The following is a 17,316-nucleotide window of genomic DNA, read 5'->3' as shown; positions in this document are numbered from 1 at the left end:
TCTCAGTGCTTTTAAGAAGAGAACGCATCTATTCACCTCTCAGATCAAGAACCATAAAATTTTTTTTTTAGTGCTGACTTGGTACCGAAGTACCGGGTCTTTTGACAACACTACTTTCATATTAGTAATATCAATCGCCTGGACCCTGTCAAGTATTGCTTCTCTTGTGCACGCTCTTGTTACATCACGAATCAACTATTGTAATGCTGTTTTATGGACTTCCTTCCAAATCACTTCACAAACTAGAGTTGGTACAAAATGCCGCTACTCAAGCTATTACCAACTCTGAACACATCTCTCCTGTTCTACAAAATTTGCACTAGTTCCTAGTTAAATTCACTCTAAATTGGAAAATGTTACTTTTAACCTACAAACCACTCAACAACTTTGCTCCTTCATATCCCTTGGATCTTTTTCATATATACAGTACACTACAGAGTTTTTCCTGGCCCAAAATGAGGCGGAAATTGTACCATCCTGGTCATGTGCACACAATGTATCCACCCTTTAACTGGCGGAAACAATTTTTTTCTTTTTACACGCAACATATTTAAGATGCTATAATAACTAAATGATTAAAGAAAATGACATTACATTTTACAAAAACAAATCTGTTGAAAATGAACTTAAATGAAACAAACCAGCTTAAAGGGGCCCTTTTGTATAGGTGAACGTATAACATTAGGTTGTTAAACATTTCAAGAGACTGAAAATCTTTATCCACTCCTTATATTATCCTGGTCCACATTGCTTTGATCCAATATACATTTATCCACTTAAAGTGTCTTTCTAGAAAACAAAATATTTTCTTAACCTTGCGTAAATTCTTCTGATACATCATGAAATGCAATCGCAACAGGGTAACAGGTGCTTTAGCTAACAATAGCACTAAGCTAAGATATTTTATAAAATTAATAGTAAGTTTTACTTAATATTCGATTTACTTCAATCCAGCATCAAGTTGTAATAACCTATTTAGACCAGCTAGGTATTTCTCATGTAAACTTTCTTTATTGTTAAGAAAACACCCCAAATCTCATTAAAATAACATACAAACCATATTGTAATCGTGTGTTAAAGCTGCAGTAGGTTACTTTTGTAAAAATATATTTTTTTATATATTTGTTAAACCTGTCATTATGTCCTGACAGTAGAATATGAGACCGATAATCTGTGAAAAAATCAAGCTCCTCTGGCTCCTCCCAGTGGTCATATTGCCATTTTCAGTTACGGACCGCTCCGGTAAGAAACCAACCATCAGAGCTGCGGTCCGTAACTTTTTTTGTGTTCAAAATTTAAAAAAATGTATATAATAAGCGAGTACACCATGAATCCATTTTCCAAACCGTGTTTTTAGCTTGTCCTGAATCAGCTGAAGTAGTTCCGGCTACGATGTTCTTCCGCAAGACGCAAGCAGTTCTGTTTATTAACCGCTAGAGCATCAAAAGTTACCTACCGCAGCTTTAAATATAGGGCCCTATGAAATGTTTTATTTTTTTCCTAAGTTCCTTTCAGAATTTTCTAAAATCCTTTTTATTTGTTAAATTACATTTTATCAGAAGCAAGTCTAAGTAATTAAAATCATGGAACTTCTACAATGTCACATCTGTTTATTTAAAGTTTGAAAAAAATGACATGGTTAGGGACCTATGAAATTTTTTCACCATATTTTTTATTGTTTTATACCAAATTCTGTGTTGTAGCATGTCTAATTATTTGAATGCATAAAAACAACTTAATTCATTCACATTTTTTCTTCAAATAGCCTTATTAAATGTTTTCTTTTTCCTCAGAAATTCTGTTGTGTATCTGGTTATCAAATAAAGGCATAAAACATTTAATTTGTCTTAAAATGAGTAAACATTAAACTTTTTTTTTTACTATTAAAATTAAAACATGGAAGAAATTGTGTGTGATCATTGCTTTATGTACACACACACACACACTGCTGAACAAGTGTCATTTTTCAGCTGCAATGTATTCAAGATAATTCAAGTGAGGTTTCCTTGAGTGCCATGAAAGGCGTCTATAAATTACATAACAATAATAATAATATTTTACTCGCAATGTGGCCTGCATGGCAAATAAATATTTTTCCACCTTTAAACTAAGCTAAGATACATTTACAGCTATATTAAATGTTTATCATATCAGAGTTCAAATCTTCCATTTCCCCCACAATCCAAAAACATGCAGGTTAGCTCACGCACTTTCTCATTCTCGCCATTCATAAACTGTAGGAATGAATCTCCATGATATTAGAATGTAACTTTAAAAACCTCATTAGGATAACTTATAAAAGTAATGATACTTTAAGCCTAAAACAGATCATGGCAACAGGCTTACACAATATCTGTTATCAGCAACATGACGTCCACCATCACCATCACCATTTTTATTTTTTTTATTTTTTTTACCGGCATAAATGCATTTGCCCACCATGCAATATTTTACTAAAACCACCAGGGAGTGATTGCACTATAGTGTTGTTGCTCACATGGTTTATTGATTGACTTTTGTAGTCATATGTTTTCAAATCATTAGATTAATTCATCAAGATGTGTTTGATTTGTAGGTCTGAGCCAGCAGAGAATGTGTCAAACATCCTGGAGCAGAATCGCTGTTTGCAAGGTGAAAACGGCAAGCTGAGTCGAGAACTGAGTGAGGCTGTAGGACAGACGGCTCTCATGTTTGAAAGGATCATCATGGTAGGACTTTTGGGAAATCATCATCTGTGTGGTTAAGGGAATGTTAGTTTATTCATTATCTGTGTTTGATGCTCAAAATGACCAATGTTCTGCATGGTTTGCTGGTAAAATAAAAAATTTCTAAATACAGTTTAATCACTGTTCATTCACCCATCATTGACCTTGATTCTGGTGTGATTTATGTTTGGCAATACAAAAGCTTTGGCTATTTTTGCCATCACATTTCTATATTGTATGGTTAAACAATTTTTCTTACTTTTTGATTAATTGTTTGGCTGTTGTTTTAGATGGAGCAGACAAATGAGAAACTGCAAAGTAAGCTGGAGGAGTTAAGGCAACATGCAGCGTATGTATCAATATTTTTCCAACCTGTGGACCGGTGAGGTTCAAGAATGTTTAGAAATCTGAACAAAATCTCAGTAATGAAAAGGTTTTTCACTGTTTCAGGTGTAAGGTGGACCTACAGAAGATTGTGGAAACCCTAGAAGACCAGGAACTGAAGGAGAATATAGAGGTGATCGGGAACCTTCAGAAGCTTATCAAAGAACTGCAGGTAATAGAACTGGAATTTCTGGGATTTGGTGGAGAATGTATTTTGTTTTTAATTATTTACTCAACATTTAATTAATTATTTTTTTTGGAAGACTGGAATAGGACTTCCAGTTCAAATGATGTGGGAGTCCATGTAATCAGTAGCTCCCCATAGTCAGTCATGTTTATCACCCTAAATTCATGTTTAGATTAAAATGAATATGATTGCAGAAATATGAAGTGAGACAGCCATTATTAATCAAAGGATAGGAACCGAATAAAGTATAATCGAGGATGCAATTACTTCAGCCGAAAAAAGATGACAATGCCAATATGGAGGAAGCCAAGCTAACAGGTGAATGCAAGCAGAATGTGATTCGCTTTGGACTTGAAACCATTAGTAGTCAGTTTTCTTTTTTCTAATTACGAAGTTTATTTACAGAACGTTTTAAGCGTGAATAAAGGTGGAAGTGTAGTTTTAAGCGTGAATAAAGGTGGAAGTGTTGTGGTCTTTGACTTGAAACTAGGAATGGCTTGATGAATGGCTACAACAGTGCATCCTGGAAATGTGCTGGAAATGCACTGGAAATGTGACAACAAAGACTCTGATGAAATTCTGTAAGTTCCTGCCAAAGTAGGAGAGAGAAAAGAGAAGACATGAGCACCTGTAGTAGGACTAGACATGTAAACTTTCTAAAGAAGAGAGCCAACCACAATGTCTGTACAATTTTGTGGAGTTAAGATATGACTTCATGTTGCTACATGTAAGGCACTGCAAAGATTTATTATCCCAAATTCAATTTTATTTTTCTCCAAATTCAGTTTTTCCAATCAACTTTTCTGGTTTCAGTTTTAATGATTTAATTTTAATAATCAAAAAGCATGTCCAATCAGTTGCATTAATAAAAGAAGAAGAAAAAAAGAAACAAGCTACAATTATAGGGCTCTATGAAATTAAGTTTTTTTTTTTTCTTCCAGAAAGTCTGTGTTGTGTATTTAAAGTTTTCTGGTTATCAAATGAAGACATTTAATTCAATGGATCTTTTTGGTTTGTTTAACCTGTAAACCTGCACATCCCATTTTGGAACTCACAGCTGAAAATTATCTACCTAACTTAAAATGTAACAGTTCCTGACTGTTCTACACACACAATTTTGGTGTCTTTGGAAAGAAGACCATTTGGCCATTACTATCCATCATCCAGAGTTGATAATGCTCAAACATATAACAAGCTATAGACACTGAAGTGCCTTGAAACAATTGTACCACACTGATTTTATTATTATTATTATTATTTTTTATATAAAAATACATTAAATCAATCCTGGAGCAATCCAGAAAAGTAATGGGTTGAAAGCCAAGAGTTTCTATTTAAAATCTGAAGAAGATACCATGAAAAATTTGATTCCTGTAACCATTTTTCTGAGACGTCTATTCCCCCCGACCCGTTTGAGGAAAAATATTTACCAAATATATTGAATTAAATTTTTTATTTACACTAGTGTTGGGTGATATGGTCATTTTTCAAATCCTCATATGGTCAGCCCATGAGATCAACGATACACTATATTATCGTGCATGTGTGGGGTAAGAGAGTCAATCATTCGTTCATTATCTGGCTCGGCTCGATGTTCATCTTCAGTTCTCTCTTCACAGCAGTTCAGTCAGTGTACTGGTTGAGTACATGAATTACTCCAGGATATTGGTTTGTTTTAACTCAGAGGGAGTGTCAGCCACATTAAAAAGTTAACAGTTTTTTGTGGATTAATACTTATTGGAGACGCGGACCGCTTCAAAAGATTCAGTTCGATTTGGTGAACACGTTCATTCAAACTGATAGAGTAGAGTGACAGAACTGCGATTTCTGGTAATAAGGAGTCAATAAATGCATTTATTTTATATATTTATACAACACACCGACATATGTATGTAGCATGAGTATGTAGTTACAGCAATGTTGTTTTTAAAATCAAATCTGGTAATATTTGAGGATTAGTGTTCAATTACCGTTATTTTAAAAACGTATTTCAGGCTAACGTTAAGTTAAGTTCTATAAACACGGGTTGCTGTTGCCTTTTTACGTTACATATTGTCCTTTTTTTCACTGATCTCATGTTAACTAATGTCATATTGATGACAGGCTGGTGACAGGTGATTTTCAGTTCGCACCACACTATGCGTCAATTAACTGTTAGCAGCAGTAATTAGCATGTTAAATAAATGTAAAATTAAGCTTACTGTTTATAATTCTTACAATTACATATAGTAATATAATTATGTATTATAAATAATATATCTAGTATAGTTTTTACAATACTTATGTACACAATATATTCAGGTTTAAAACAACTTAAGCATACTCTCATATAAACATGTACACTGCCATTCAAAAGTAATGATGCTGAAAATTCAGGTTGGCATCACAGGAGTATATTACATTTTAAAATAGAAAAAAGTTTTTTTAAATTGTAATTATATATTACAAGATTACTTTTTCTTTGTATTTTTATTCAAATAAATACAATTAACCATTTACAGCAATTCATGAATACATTTCTAAGAAATTTAATAGCATGCCAAGCATTTTGTATGTGTCCTTTCTTTCATGTTGTCCTTGCATAGTATCCACCATGGTTTACTGTGCTGCATGGGGATAATCCACTTGGTCAGAGAAAGGTGTGCAAATGTATGGCTGCTCCGCTGACATGGAGAGGAGAAAATAATGGTTGGCTCAAGTCAGCAGGAGCAATCTAAATATAAATAAAAATTACAACAACAAAAAATTGTTAGGTAATTTTACTTACATTTATTTGCACTTTTTTTTTTACATTGAAAATGATTTACTAGAAATAAGGAACAAGCAAAGCCTTGCAAAACCCAGGGAGCGGAGACTCATGGTGAGACATTTGCAGGGAGTCATCAGTGTTACCTATAACTGTGCATTTAACCACCATGTGATATGTACTGTATGTGGGTAGGCAAAAAAAAAGTTGTGTGTGGAAACTAAACTCAAGTTACTCTGCAAGGCACATTGAGGCAAAGCAATTTGTCATGACCAAAAAATTCAAGAGAAGGCTGAGACCAGATGCTATTCCCACAATCTTTGTACATCGTCCTGTGGTCAAAAAAAGGAGGGCACTGCTCGACGATGCACCCCTAGACCTGTGAACATACAAGAAATGGCTGCTGATTACAGCTATGTTATTTCAGGTGATTCATATATAATAAGTACAAACTCGTGCTAGTTGAAGTAAAGTGATGTGATATTTTCAATATTTAAAATTAGCAATACCATGTATTCTGCCTCAATACGGTTTTTCCGTCTGGCGCCGATACAGGATGGCTGCCTCCGTGACGAGCTCCGCATATGTTTTTGTGTTTTTGTTAGTTTGTCCTGTCTTTAGTTATATTCCTGCCATCAGTTTCACAAGGGAAGAACTGCTGAACATTCGGCAGAACACACCACAGGATATTTTACCGGATTTCAATTATTCAGACGTTTTACTGAACGTTGTTATCGGAGGAGCGGCGGCGCTGATCAAGCGCTTCAGGACGCGCAGACGGGGGAAGCGAGCGGGAGCGCTCGTCAGACTCAGGAAGCGCGGATTTCGAACGCCGTTGCCTAGCATCCATCTGGCAAATCTCCGCTCTCTACCCAACAAAACGGACGAACTCCTTCTGCTTTCTCGGACAAATAAGGATTTCACACACTCTGCTGCTCTGTGTTTCACGGAAACCTGGCTGAATGACACCATACCGGACAGCGCGCTCCATCTGCCGGGCTTTCAGCTGTTTAGAGCGGATCGTGACACAGAATCAACGGGGAAATCGCGTGGTGGCGGGACATGCTTTTACATCAATGAACGGTGGTGTACAGATGTAACTGTGTTAAAGAAGACGTGCTGCTCAAATCTCGAAACACTCTTCATTAACTGCAAGCCGTTCTATTCGCCGCGGGAGTTTCACTCGTTCATTCTGGTCAGTGTTTACATCCATCCTCAAGCGCATGTGAGCTCAGCTTTACAGAAACTCGCTGATCAGATCACAGAGACAGAACAACAACACCCGGACTCTGTTTTAATCATTCTCGGGGACTTTAATAAAGCCAATCTGTCCCGTGAACTGCCAAAATACAGACAGCATGTTACTTGTCCCACAAGAGACAGTAATATATTGGATCACTGTTACACCACAATAAAGGATGCATTTCACTCTGTTCCACGAGCAGCTTTGGGACGTTCTGATCACCTTCTGGTTCATCTAATACCGTCCTACAGGCAGAAACTAAAATCAGCTAAACCTGTATCAAGGACTGTAAAAAGATGGACTAATGAAGCAGAGCAGGATTTACAATCTTGTTTTGACCTCACTGATTGGAGTGTTTTTGAAGCTGCTACCACCGATCTGGATGAACTCACAGAGACCGTAACATCATATATCAGTTTCTGTGAGGATATGTGTATTCCTACAAAGACTCAACTAATTTACAATAATGACAAACCGTGGTTCACTGCAAAACTCAGACAGCTCCGTCAGGCCAAAGAAGATGCTTACGTGAAGGGGGACAATGTCTTGTATAAACAGGCTAAATACACATTGGAAAAGGAGATAAAAGTGGCAAAGAGGAATTATTCTGAAAAAATAAGGACTCAGTTCACTTCCAACGACTCCGCATCAGTGTGGAAAAGTCTAAAGAAGATCACCAATTACAAGACACCACCCCCCAGCACTGTAGAGAATCAACGACTGGCAGACGATCTGAACGAGTTTTACTGCAGGTTTGAAAGAACACCCATCACCTGCCCTGAACGCCTCCCCACAAAAACATTCACACCCTTCACAACTCCTGCAACCAGCCCTGAATGCCTCTCCAAACTACCGTTCACACCATTAACAGCTCCTGCAACCCATCCTGAACACCTCTCCAATCAAGCACTCTCACCATTCTCACCTCCTGCATCCCCCCTCTCCCCCACACCTGCAATTCAGATCAGCGAGGATGCGGTGCGCCAGGTCTTCCGGAAGCAGAAAAGGAAAAAAGCACCAGGCCAAGATTGTGTTACACCAGCCTGTCTGAAATCCTGTGCTGACCAGCTGGCCCCCATCTTCACACAGATCTTCAACAGATCGCTGGAGCTGTGCGAAGTCCCTTCATGCCTCAAACGTTCCACCATCATCCCCATCCCTAAGAAACCCAAAATTACAGGACTAAATGACTACAGGCCTGTGGCTCTAACGTCTGTAGTCATGAAGTCATTTGAAAAACTGGTGCTGGCCCACCTGAAGGACATCACTGGGCCCTTGCTGGATCCTCTTCAGTTTGCCTACAGAGCAAACAGGTCTGTGGACGATGCAGTAAACATTGGACTGCATTATGTTCTGCAACACCTAGACAGACCGGGGACTTATGTGAGGATCCTGTTTGTGGACTTCAGCTCGGCCTTCAACACGATCATCCCAAACCTCCTCCTGCCCAAACTAAATCAGCTCTCCGTGCCCACCTCCGTCTGTCAGTGGATCAACAGCTTCCTGACAGACAGGCAGCAGCTAGTGAGGCTGGGAAAATACACATCCAGCACCCGTACAATCAGCACCGGAGCTCCCCAGGGCTGCGTTCTCTCCCCACTGCTCTTCTCCCTGTACACTAATGATTGCACATCTAAGGACCTCTCTGTCAAGCTCCTGAAGTTTGCAGATGACACCACACTCATCGGCCTCATTCAGGACGGTGACGAGTCTGCTTACAGACAGGAGGTAAAAGAGCTGGCTGTCTGGTGCAGTCTCAACAACCTGGAGCTTAACACCCTCAAAACAGTGGAGATGATCGTGGACTTCAGGAGAAACCCCCCTGCACTCCCCCCACTCACCATCATGAACAGCCCTGTGACTGCAGTGGAGTCATTCAGGTTCCTGGGCACCACTATCTCTCAGGACCTGAAGTGGGACATTCACATTGACTCCATTGTGAAAAAGGCCCAGCAGAGGTTGTACTTTCTCCGCCAGCTGAGGAAGTTTAACCTGCCACAGGAGCTGCTGAAACAGTTCTACTCCACCATCATTGAATCCATCCTCTGCACTTCAGTAACTGTCTGGTTCAGCTCAGCTTCTAAATCTGACCTCAGAAGACTAAAGAGGGTAGTCCGGACTGCTGAGCGAATCATCGGTACAACCCTCCCAACTATTCAAGAACTGTACTTATCCAGAGTGAGAAAAAGGGCTGTCAAAATCACTCTGGACCCCTCACATCCAGCACACTCCCTCTTTGAACTGTTGCCATCTGGTCGACGCTACAGAGCACTGAGCACTAGAACGACCAGACACAGGACCAGTTTCTTCCCTCAGGCAATCCATCTTATGAACAGCTTATAATAACGGCGGACACACTACACTTTATATTTATATACACACACACTTTATTTATCTAACACACATACTTAGTATACACTTAAATTTTGCACACAATATATATGTACATACATAACTTCATTTTGTAATATACTTGCCTACAATTGTCATTTGTATATTGTCATTCACTGTCTACATATTTGTATTTTTTATTATTTTATTATGTGTTTTATGTTCTGTCGCTGTCATTCTGTTGTACTGCGGAGCTTCTGTCACGAAAACAAATTCCTCGTATGTGTACATACCTGGCAATAAAGCTCATTCTGATTCTGATTCTGATTCAATCGGTTTCAAAGGTTGAGGAAAAAAGAATGAGGACACTCAGAGAAGGGAAAGTGACAGTGAAGAAAAAGGACATGGCTAGAGAGGAGAGACAGGGACAGGTGACACTGCCCAGTCAGCCAGCAGCAGTCAGCATTCCAGTGAACCATCAGCCAGTTACCTGGGTCTATTAAAAAAATTTAAGAGACAAGAAAAATAAAATAAAATCAAACAATGCAAAGGCAGCACTAAGAAAAATAAAGAATGAAAATGCAGCTATCAAAAAAAAAAGGTCCCCTCAGCTCTCCTGACCTGCATCATCACTGATGCTCCATCCCAGAACAGTGCAGTGGCACCACTAATCCTGCACCTACCAGCACCCACAGAATGTTACAGCATGTTACTTTTATACACTAACAAGTTTAAGTATATAATACAGTTTTATTATATAAAATAGACCGGTAATAGTCAATGAATCACAATGACTAAAAACACTCCACCCATGTTTTTGCAAACTCAATTCACTCTAAATTTATATCAATTGGGTGCATTTTATTATTAAGGAATTTAATACGTGTAAAAATAACGTTATAACCTCATTTTTACCACTTCCACTAACCGCTGTCACACGTTATATTGAACTAACGTAATAGGCTTTATAACGTTAGCTAACTTTCCCCACCCTGCAAAAAAATATGTTTAGGCTCATTTTTTTCTAATTCCAAACAAGATGGATGAAACTGAATTAAGAGAAAATTTTTTACAATTAATAGGGTGTTCGTTACTAACTTTATTCAGCTCCAATCCTGGCCTAATCTGTTAGTTATCTGATAACATCCCTTAAATCTACTCATTTAATGAGTGATAATCTACTAGAAGGTTTTAATTTGCAATTTATTGTTATTAAGATGTACTGATAATATTCAATCTTATTATTTAAACGTCTTACCTTTTAAAAGTGCGTCGCAAATGGTTTGTTCTGCTGCATCTCTACGTCATTCATGCCATTCATAAGGGCATTGTAAGAATAGCTAATGTTTGTGATTGTAAAGAAACTGAGATCTGGTCTGTGACCAGTTGAATAAACATAGCTGCTGTGTTAAGAGCTAGTTTGACCAACTAGCAGTTAACCTAGAAATCAGTCTTACCTTTCAGTTCCAAATTAAACCAATCTACCATTTTGTAACTGAATTAACAAAAGTTAATGACCAGTTTGAAGAAAAACAATTAGATGACTAACATTTTAAGACTGGTCTAAGCAGTTTATACAACTGTACCTGATTCTAGTGGAATGCTGTTGAAAAGCCAATGCGGAGAATCTTCATGCAAATTAATTTGCATTGTCTTGAAATTAAAGTCCCACTGCAGTCATTTTAATTTGATCCCTTCAAACTTATTGTTGATGATAAAATTGACATTTCCCCCATGAAAATAATTTCTTCACGTCTTAAAATTCCTTGAATGTAACTCGTCACCCTCATTGAGAATAAGATATGAATATACAAATAATAAAAGTCCCAACTTCCACTCAAATATATCAGCTCTGAACTGCTTTACTTTTAACAGAAATAAATACAGTAGTAAATGCTACACCATGGTAGTGGCAATCTTGTTTAAATGGACCCTATTATGTAAAATTTACTTTTACATGCTGTTTGAATATAAATGCTTGTCCAGATGCTTGTATGGTGTGTAAACCACCATATAATAGAAGTCCACCCTCTCCTTATTTTATTGTGTGTGTGTGTGTGTATGTATATATATATATATATATATATATATATATATATATATATATATATATATATATATATATATATATATATATATATATATATATAATATTTAATCTCCAATAATTATAAAACATTAATTCTTCAAATGTTGCATAATCTACATAAATTCTAAAAACGCATTATATAAAGGTTAGAAATCGATTTGCATTTCAGTGAGTGAAATAAGTATTTGATCCCCTACCAACCAGGAAGAATTCTGGCTCCCTCAGATTGGTTATGTGCCCATGTGGAACACCGATCTGAAAATCTGACACTTTTAAGAAGTAACTCCTAATCTCACCTCGTTAGGTGTAGAAGACACCTGTCCACAATCGGTATCTTCCAATCCAACCTCTCCCACCACCATGGGCAAGGCTAAACAGCTGTCAAAGTATGTCAAAGTCAAGTTTGTAAATCTGCATAAGGCTAGAATGGGTTACAAGACCATCAACAAGAAGCTTGGTAAGGTGAAAACTTTTGGTGCGATTATTTGGAAATGAAAGAAATACAAAACAACTATCAATCGGCCTTGGTCGACGGCGATTTCACTGCATTGGGTTGCAAATGACTGTGATGTAATGTAAAATGTTGAATAACCTCATTCCCTCAGCCAGCACACTGAAGATGTGCTGGCCAACGAGTGTTTCTCCACCAAGTACTATTAATTTACAGATATTTTTGTCAAAACCACTAACTTGTTTAAAGAACCAAATTAGCCAGAGATCAGTTATCAGTATTTCTCACCTGGGAGTGAGTGTTTCTTCCCAGTGGTAGGGTGGTAGTTGTGCAATGGATAAGACACATGCCTTTGGTGTTAGAGACCCAGGTTCAAATCCACTGTGCGACACCAATGTGTCCCTAAGCAAGACAACCCCTAGTAACCCCTAGTTGCTCCAGAGGTGTGCGACCTGAGTTGCTCCTGACATATATAGCAAAAGTCGCTTTGGATAAAAGCATCAGCTAAATTAATACATGTAAATGTTATCAGGGTTAAAATAACTAACATGTCAAATCGTTAAGATGTATTAAGGGAGGTATGAAGAACTGACCCCTGAATGTGTTATGATTATTGGAATTTCATTGTCATTATTTTACAGTGATTTTAAGGTTTTGCATTTAAATCTTATGACTTGGTCCAACAGAATGAGAGTGCAGGGATTGCTGCCACCATTGATGGGATGACTTCAGGCAGTCCTTCAGCTCTGGAATTACACACAGGGTGTTCTACCAGTGGTCCACCAGTGGTATGTATTCATTGTTGGGTGTTACTGTAATTAAATTACGTATCCACTGTAAAAATAAAGTAAGGGATTACTGTTCATTTTTAGGTAATTTAATTAGTAACTTATTAACTACTTGCGTTATTAGTGTAAATAATTTCAACATTTCTAAAATCAATATTGAAATATCTAAATTCATTGTCAAATGCAGCATCTTTAACCCTCTGTGTAAGTTCACTTGTAGTTTTTCCAGATAACAGAGAAAAGACCCTAAAATACTCCGATACAGATAATACTAAGACATCAATTAAATCTGTTAAGGGTCGTCTTTTATTTGCATTCACTGACAATAACAAAACACTGTGCCTTTGAAAAAATAAACAAAACAAACAGGATGTGCTTCCTGCCATCTGTGTCCTTGAACTTCTTCCTGAAACACGTCACAAAAATAAACCAAAACTTAACTAATAATTGACACACAGATGTGGGAAATATGTCTGTAGAATACTTTGTGTCTACATTTAAATTAACCAATTCAAGTCAAAAATGTATATTCTTTATGTAATCCGTATGAAACCAATACAGTCTGAGGTGGTTGCCATTATATATATATATCTCCATGAATCAGAAACAGTGTCTCAAAACAAGCTGTCACAGGTTTTATTTTATTTTTTTTGCCCACATGTCACATTGGTACATGCCCAGCCCATGCCTGGTAACATTCCAATTCCAAAAATCTATTTTGTAAAAACAAAAAACAAAATTCAAACTATAACCTAACCATATGTACATTCTGTCTCTATATGGTAAAATAAAAATACCATACAAATTACAGACCCTTAATTTTTTTGTAAGTGGGCAAACTTACAAAATCGGCAGAGAATCAAATAAATATTTTCCCCAATGTAATTATCATTTTTGCATTTGAGTGTAGTTTACAATGTTGCACCTTTTTCTAATATGCCCAACTGATGTCTAGTCAAGGTATTTGTGATGATGAATCTTAATTTTTAAACTAATTTATTCAATCATTCATAACAATTTAGGAAGTCTGTGCTGATCCTCAAGCCAAAAACTCACCAGAAGCCTACACAGCCCAGCATGCACTGCGACAGGCTCAGATGTCGAAGGAACTGATTGAGCTCAATAAAGTTTTGGCGCTAAAAGAGGCTTTTGTCAAGAAGATGTGTCAGAATGATAATCATTTGGAGCCCATTCAAACAGAATTTCAGGTAAGGCTGAAAACCAAATTGTAAAAATTATATTGGTGAATCCCATGTAAGTGGTGTTGAAATGTTTGTTTCACATCTCCAGGACAATATTCAAAGTCTGCAGGCTTCGGTTGGCTCACTGCAGAAAGAAAAGGAAGATCTCGTCAAGGCTCTGCAGTCTGCCAAGAAGGACACCAATCAGGCCAAGTAACTCAATATCTGTGCCTGTTTCTCTCCAAACATGAACTGCCAGTTTTACTGCTGCAAAATAATGAAATGTTGATGATAGTTTTTCATTTCTATTGTCTTGTCTTGTATTGTATTGTTTCACTCTAGACTGAGTGAACAACGCAGGAAGAGACTTCAGGAGCTGGAAGGTCAAATTACTGAGTTAAAGAAGAAGCTTCAAGATCAGTCTAAGCTGCTTAAGCTCAAAGAATCATCTGTGCGCAATGTAGCTAAACTCAACCATGAGATACAGGTTTGTTTACAAACCTTCATATCTTTAATCTGTAGATTAGGAATGGGAGGTTTTATCAAAAAAGACAAAGACAAAAAGGGTCTATATAGTATGCAATATGATATCAATAAGGAAAAAAGAATATCTGTGATGCCTTTCCTGCTTAGAATTGGACACTACTATAGTATCCATAAACATTTTCATAATTTTAAAATGTATGTATTAAAAGTTTGTTGCCTCAAAGCAACATTGTACCACAATGGACAAATTTAAACATTTGACATTTTCATGTAGGAAAAAATAAATATTTATTTAAAATATTATTGTAACCCTACACCTGAACATCCAGATGTATACATTTAATATATTACACATCTCATATTTAATAAAATTTCATATCCAGCTGTTGCTTTCAGGCAACATTGTACCATTGTTGATATGGGCTGAGTGATTACCGATTTCCACAATTTGTAAATTTCACTGTTTGAAAACCACTAACATTTTCTGTTATACCGTTTCTACAGTATGCATTGTTTTTCATGTTTCCTCAAAGACTGAAAGTGTAGGAATTCTTCAGGCTGTGTGCAGCATAGAGAGTAACAACCCCTCCCCCTCCTGTTGGTGCGAGCAGTCAAATGACACGATCGTCAATTGGCCATTTTATGTTTTATTGCAGCTCGTATCTGTATTGGACTTGCACAAACAGAGTTGCAATGCAATAATTTTCCAAAATGTAATTTGTGAAAATATGAAGTCCAGACCAGAGACGCTGAAGACAGACACAAAGAGAAAGATACTACAGCACGCAGATAATTTACTTTTCATTGAAAGGGAAACGGGTCAATTTAGCTCAAAGGGAATCGTTTAAGATTTTAAAGGGAATTTGAACAGAATCACTGTTTCACGGCTGATCACTGAGACACCCTGTGATTCACTGAACGAGCCATTTAACATCAGATCTGCGCTGGATATTAATATCCAAACTATAGTGAAAACACTATCAATTAGCACAGTAACAAAGATCGGCAGTTTAAGACATTAACTTGTAAGCACAAAACACAAGATACTTCTCTTTTCAATATGAATAAGGCTTTATTAGATAAATCTAAGACACATAAACTAATCTAACACATAAACGCACACACTCACACATTCACACAAGTTGCAGGAAGATCGAAAGTTAGGGAAAGATGAGTTTGAGAGAATGGAAATGTGGAATCCCAGGTTACAGCAATACGCTAAATTGCATAGACATGAACAACCATCAATAATGTAATTAGCCCTCACATTGAGTTCCTCAATGAGGTTAAAATTATAATAGATACACCAGTAAAGGTCACAGTCTGGAGGTAAAGTTACTTGCCTCTCCTGTGAAAAGGGAATCCCCTTTGTTGTCGTTAAAAGGGGTATCCCGATGTCGCTGATTGGCTGGTAGTTCAGTAGTCGTTGAAGTGACGTCTTGGGAAGCCCGTGGTGGGGCGTTGGCTGAAGATGCAGAGTTGTGTGCGCTGGTTGAAGTTGAACGGGCAGTCGAGGTCAGATGGCGTTACAAAACTTAACTCAGAACATGAAACTCTCAAACGGAAAAGAAAAGACGTAAAGTTTGATGAAACTGGGTGGTGTTTCTTCTCATCGTGGCTAAGTAGCAGCAGGCAGGCTGAAGCATGCTGGAACCGCGCTCAAAGAACAGCTAAAAGTGATTACTAAAAGCATGGCTAAAGGCTAAAGCAAGGTAGCAAAGCTAAAAGCATACTAAAAGCTGGCATGACTGATAGTAAAAGCAAGGCTAGAACTAAAAGCAGGCATGACTAGTAGCAGAAGCAAAGCTTACAACTAAAAGCAGGCATGACTAGTAGCAGAAGCAAAGCTAACAACTAAAAGCAAGATTTTTTGGTGTCCTAAGTATTTACACTGGCCTGTTGGCCACACCTCAAATGTTGTCTTGACCAATCAGATATTGTCTTGGCTCGGGGGTATCATAAATTATGTTATCTTATCAGGCATGAGGTCCGAATTTATCCGCTCTTGCAGGGTCTAATTTTGGACATGATTCCTATAACAAGAATATGATACATTTGACAAATAACTGATGGTCAGGACAGATTCAAGCTAACAGATTTGAATACATACATACTAGACATGGATATGTATCTTTAAGCTATCCAATAGTTATTAAAAGACACACAATAAGTGATTATAACATGATAGTCAAATGTGTGTTACACATAAATGAATACAGAGTTGAGAGATGGACTGATATTAATTTATAAGTCTTTTTGAGTCCATTTTGGTCCATATATATATACAAAAGACAGTTTCTGTGTCATTCTCTGACATAGGGATGTTCTGTGGAGACCAGAGGTTAAAAGCCCCCCCCCCCCCCCAGGAATTTCAGTCTGGTTCTGCTAGGTGGGGGAAGTGTTTAAGGAAGTGTTTAAAGGGGGGGTGAAATGCTCGTTTTCACTCAATATCCTGTTATTCTTGAGTACCTATAGAGTAGTACTGCATCCTTCATAACTCCAAAAAGTCTTTAGTTTTATTATATTCATAAGAGAAAGATAGTCTGTACCGATTTTTCCCGGAAAAACACGAGCGTCTGTAGGCGTGACGTGTGGGCGGAGCTAAAGAATCACGAGCGCCAGTAGGCTTTTGCTTTGATAGCGTTTGGAAGCTGTGCCACCGTGAGGACAAAACCAACCAAAACAAACCATGGCTAACAGTCAGATTCAGCGTATATTTATGATC

At 37.4% G+C, this 17,316-nt stretch overlaps 1 protein-coding gene across 1 annotated transcript in view; it reads left to right on the top strand.

Moving 5' to 3' along the window:
- Nucleotides 1-17,316, top strand: part of kif4 (kinesin family member 4) — a 154,235-nt gene that overhangs the window by 53,699 nt on the left and 83,220 nt on the right. The window contains exons 11-17 of the mRNA XM_026242831.1: nucleotides 2,576-2,708; nucleotides 2,996-3,054; nucleotides 3,156-3,261; nucleotides 12,823-12,924; nucleotides 13,947-14,132; nucleotides 14,215-14,318; nucleotides 14,448-14,592. Of these exons, the coding sequence (XP_026098616.1) occupies nucleotides 2,576-2,708; nucleotides 2,996-3,054; nucleotides 3,156-3,261; nucleotides 12,823-12,924; nucleotides 13,947-14,132; nucleotides 14,215-14,318; nucleotides 14,448-14,592 (835 nt within the window). The remainder of the gene's footprint in view (nucleotides 1-2,575; nucleotides 2,709-2,995; nucleotides 3,055-3,155; nucleotides 3,262-12,822; nucleotides 12,925-13,946; nucleotides 14,133-14,214; nucleotides 14,319-14,447; nucleotides 14,593-17,316) is intronic.

This window comes from Carassius auratus, unplaced genomic scaffold (genome assembly GCF_003368295.1).
Source record: "Carassius auratus strain Wakin unplaced genomic scaffold, ASM336829v1 scaf_tig00002276, whole genome shotgun sequence".
NCBI classification, from domain to species: Eukaryota; Metazoa; Chordata; class Actinopteri; order Cypriniformes; family Cyprinidae; genus Carassius; species Carassius auratus.
Note: the sequence above shows the minus strand (reverse complement) of the source record. Positions and strands in the feature narration are given on the sequence as shown.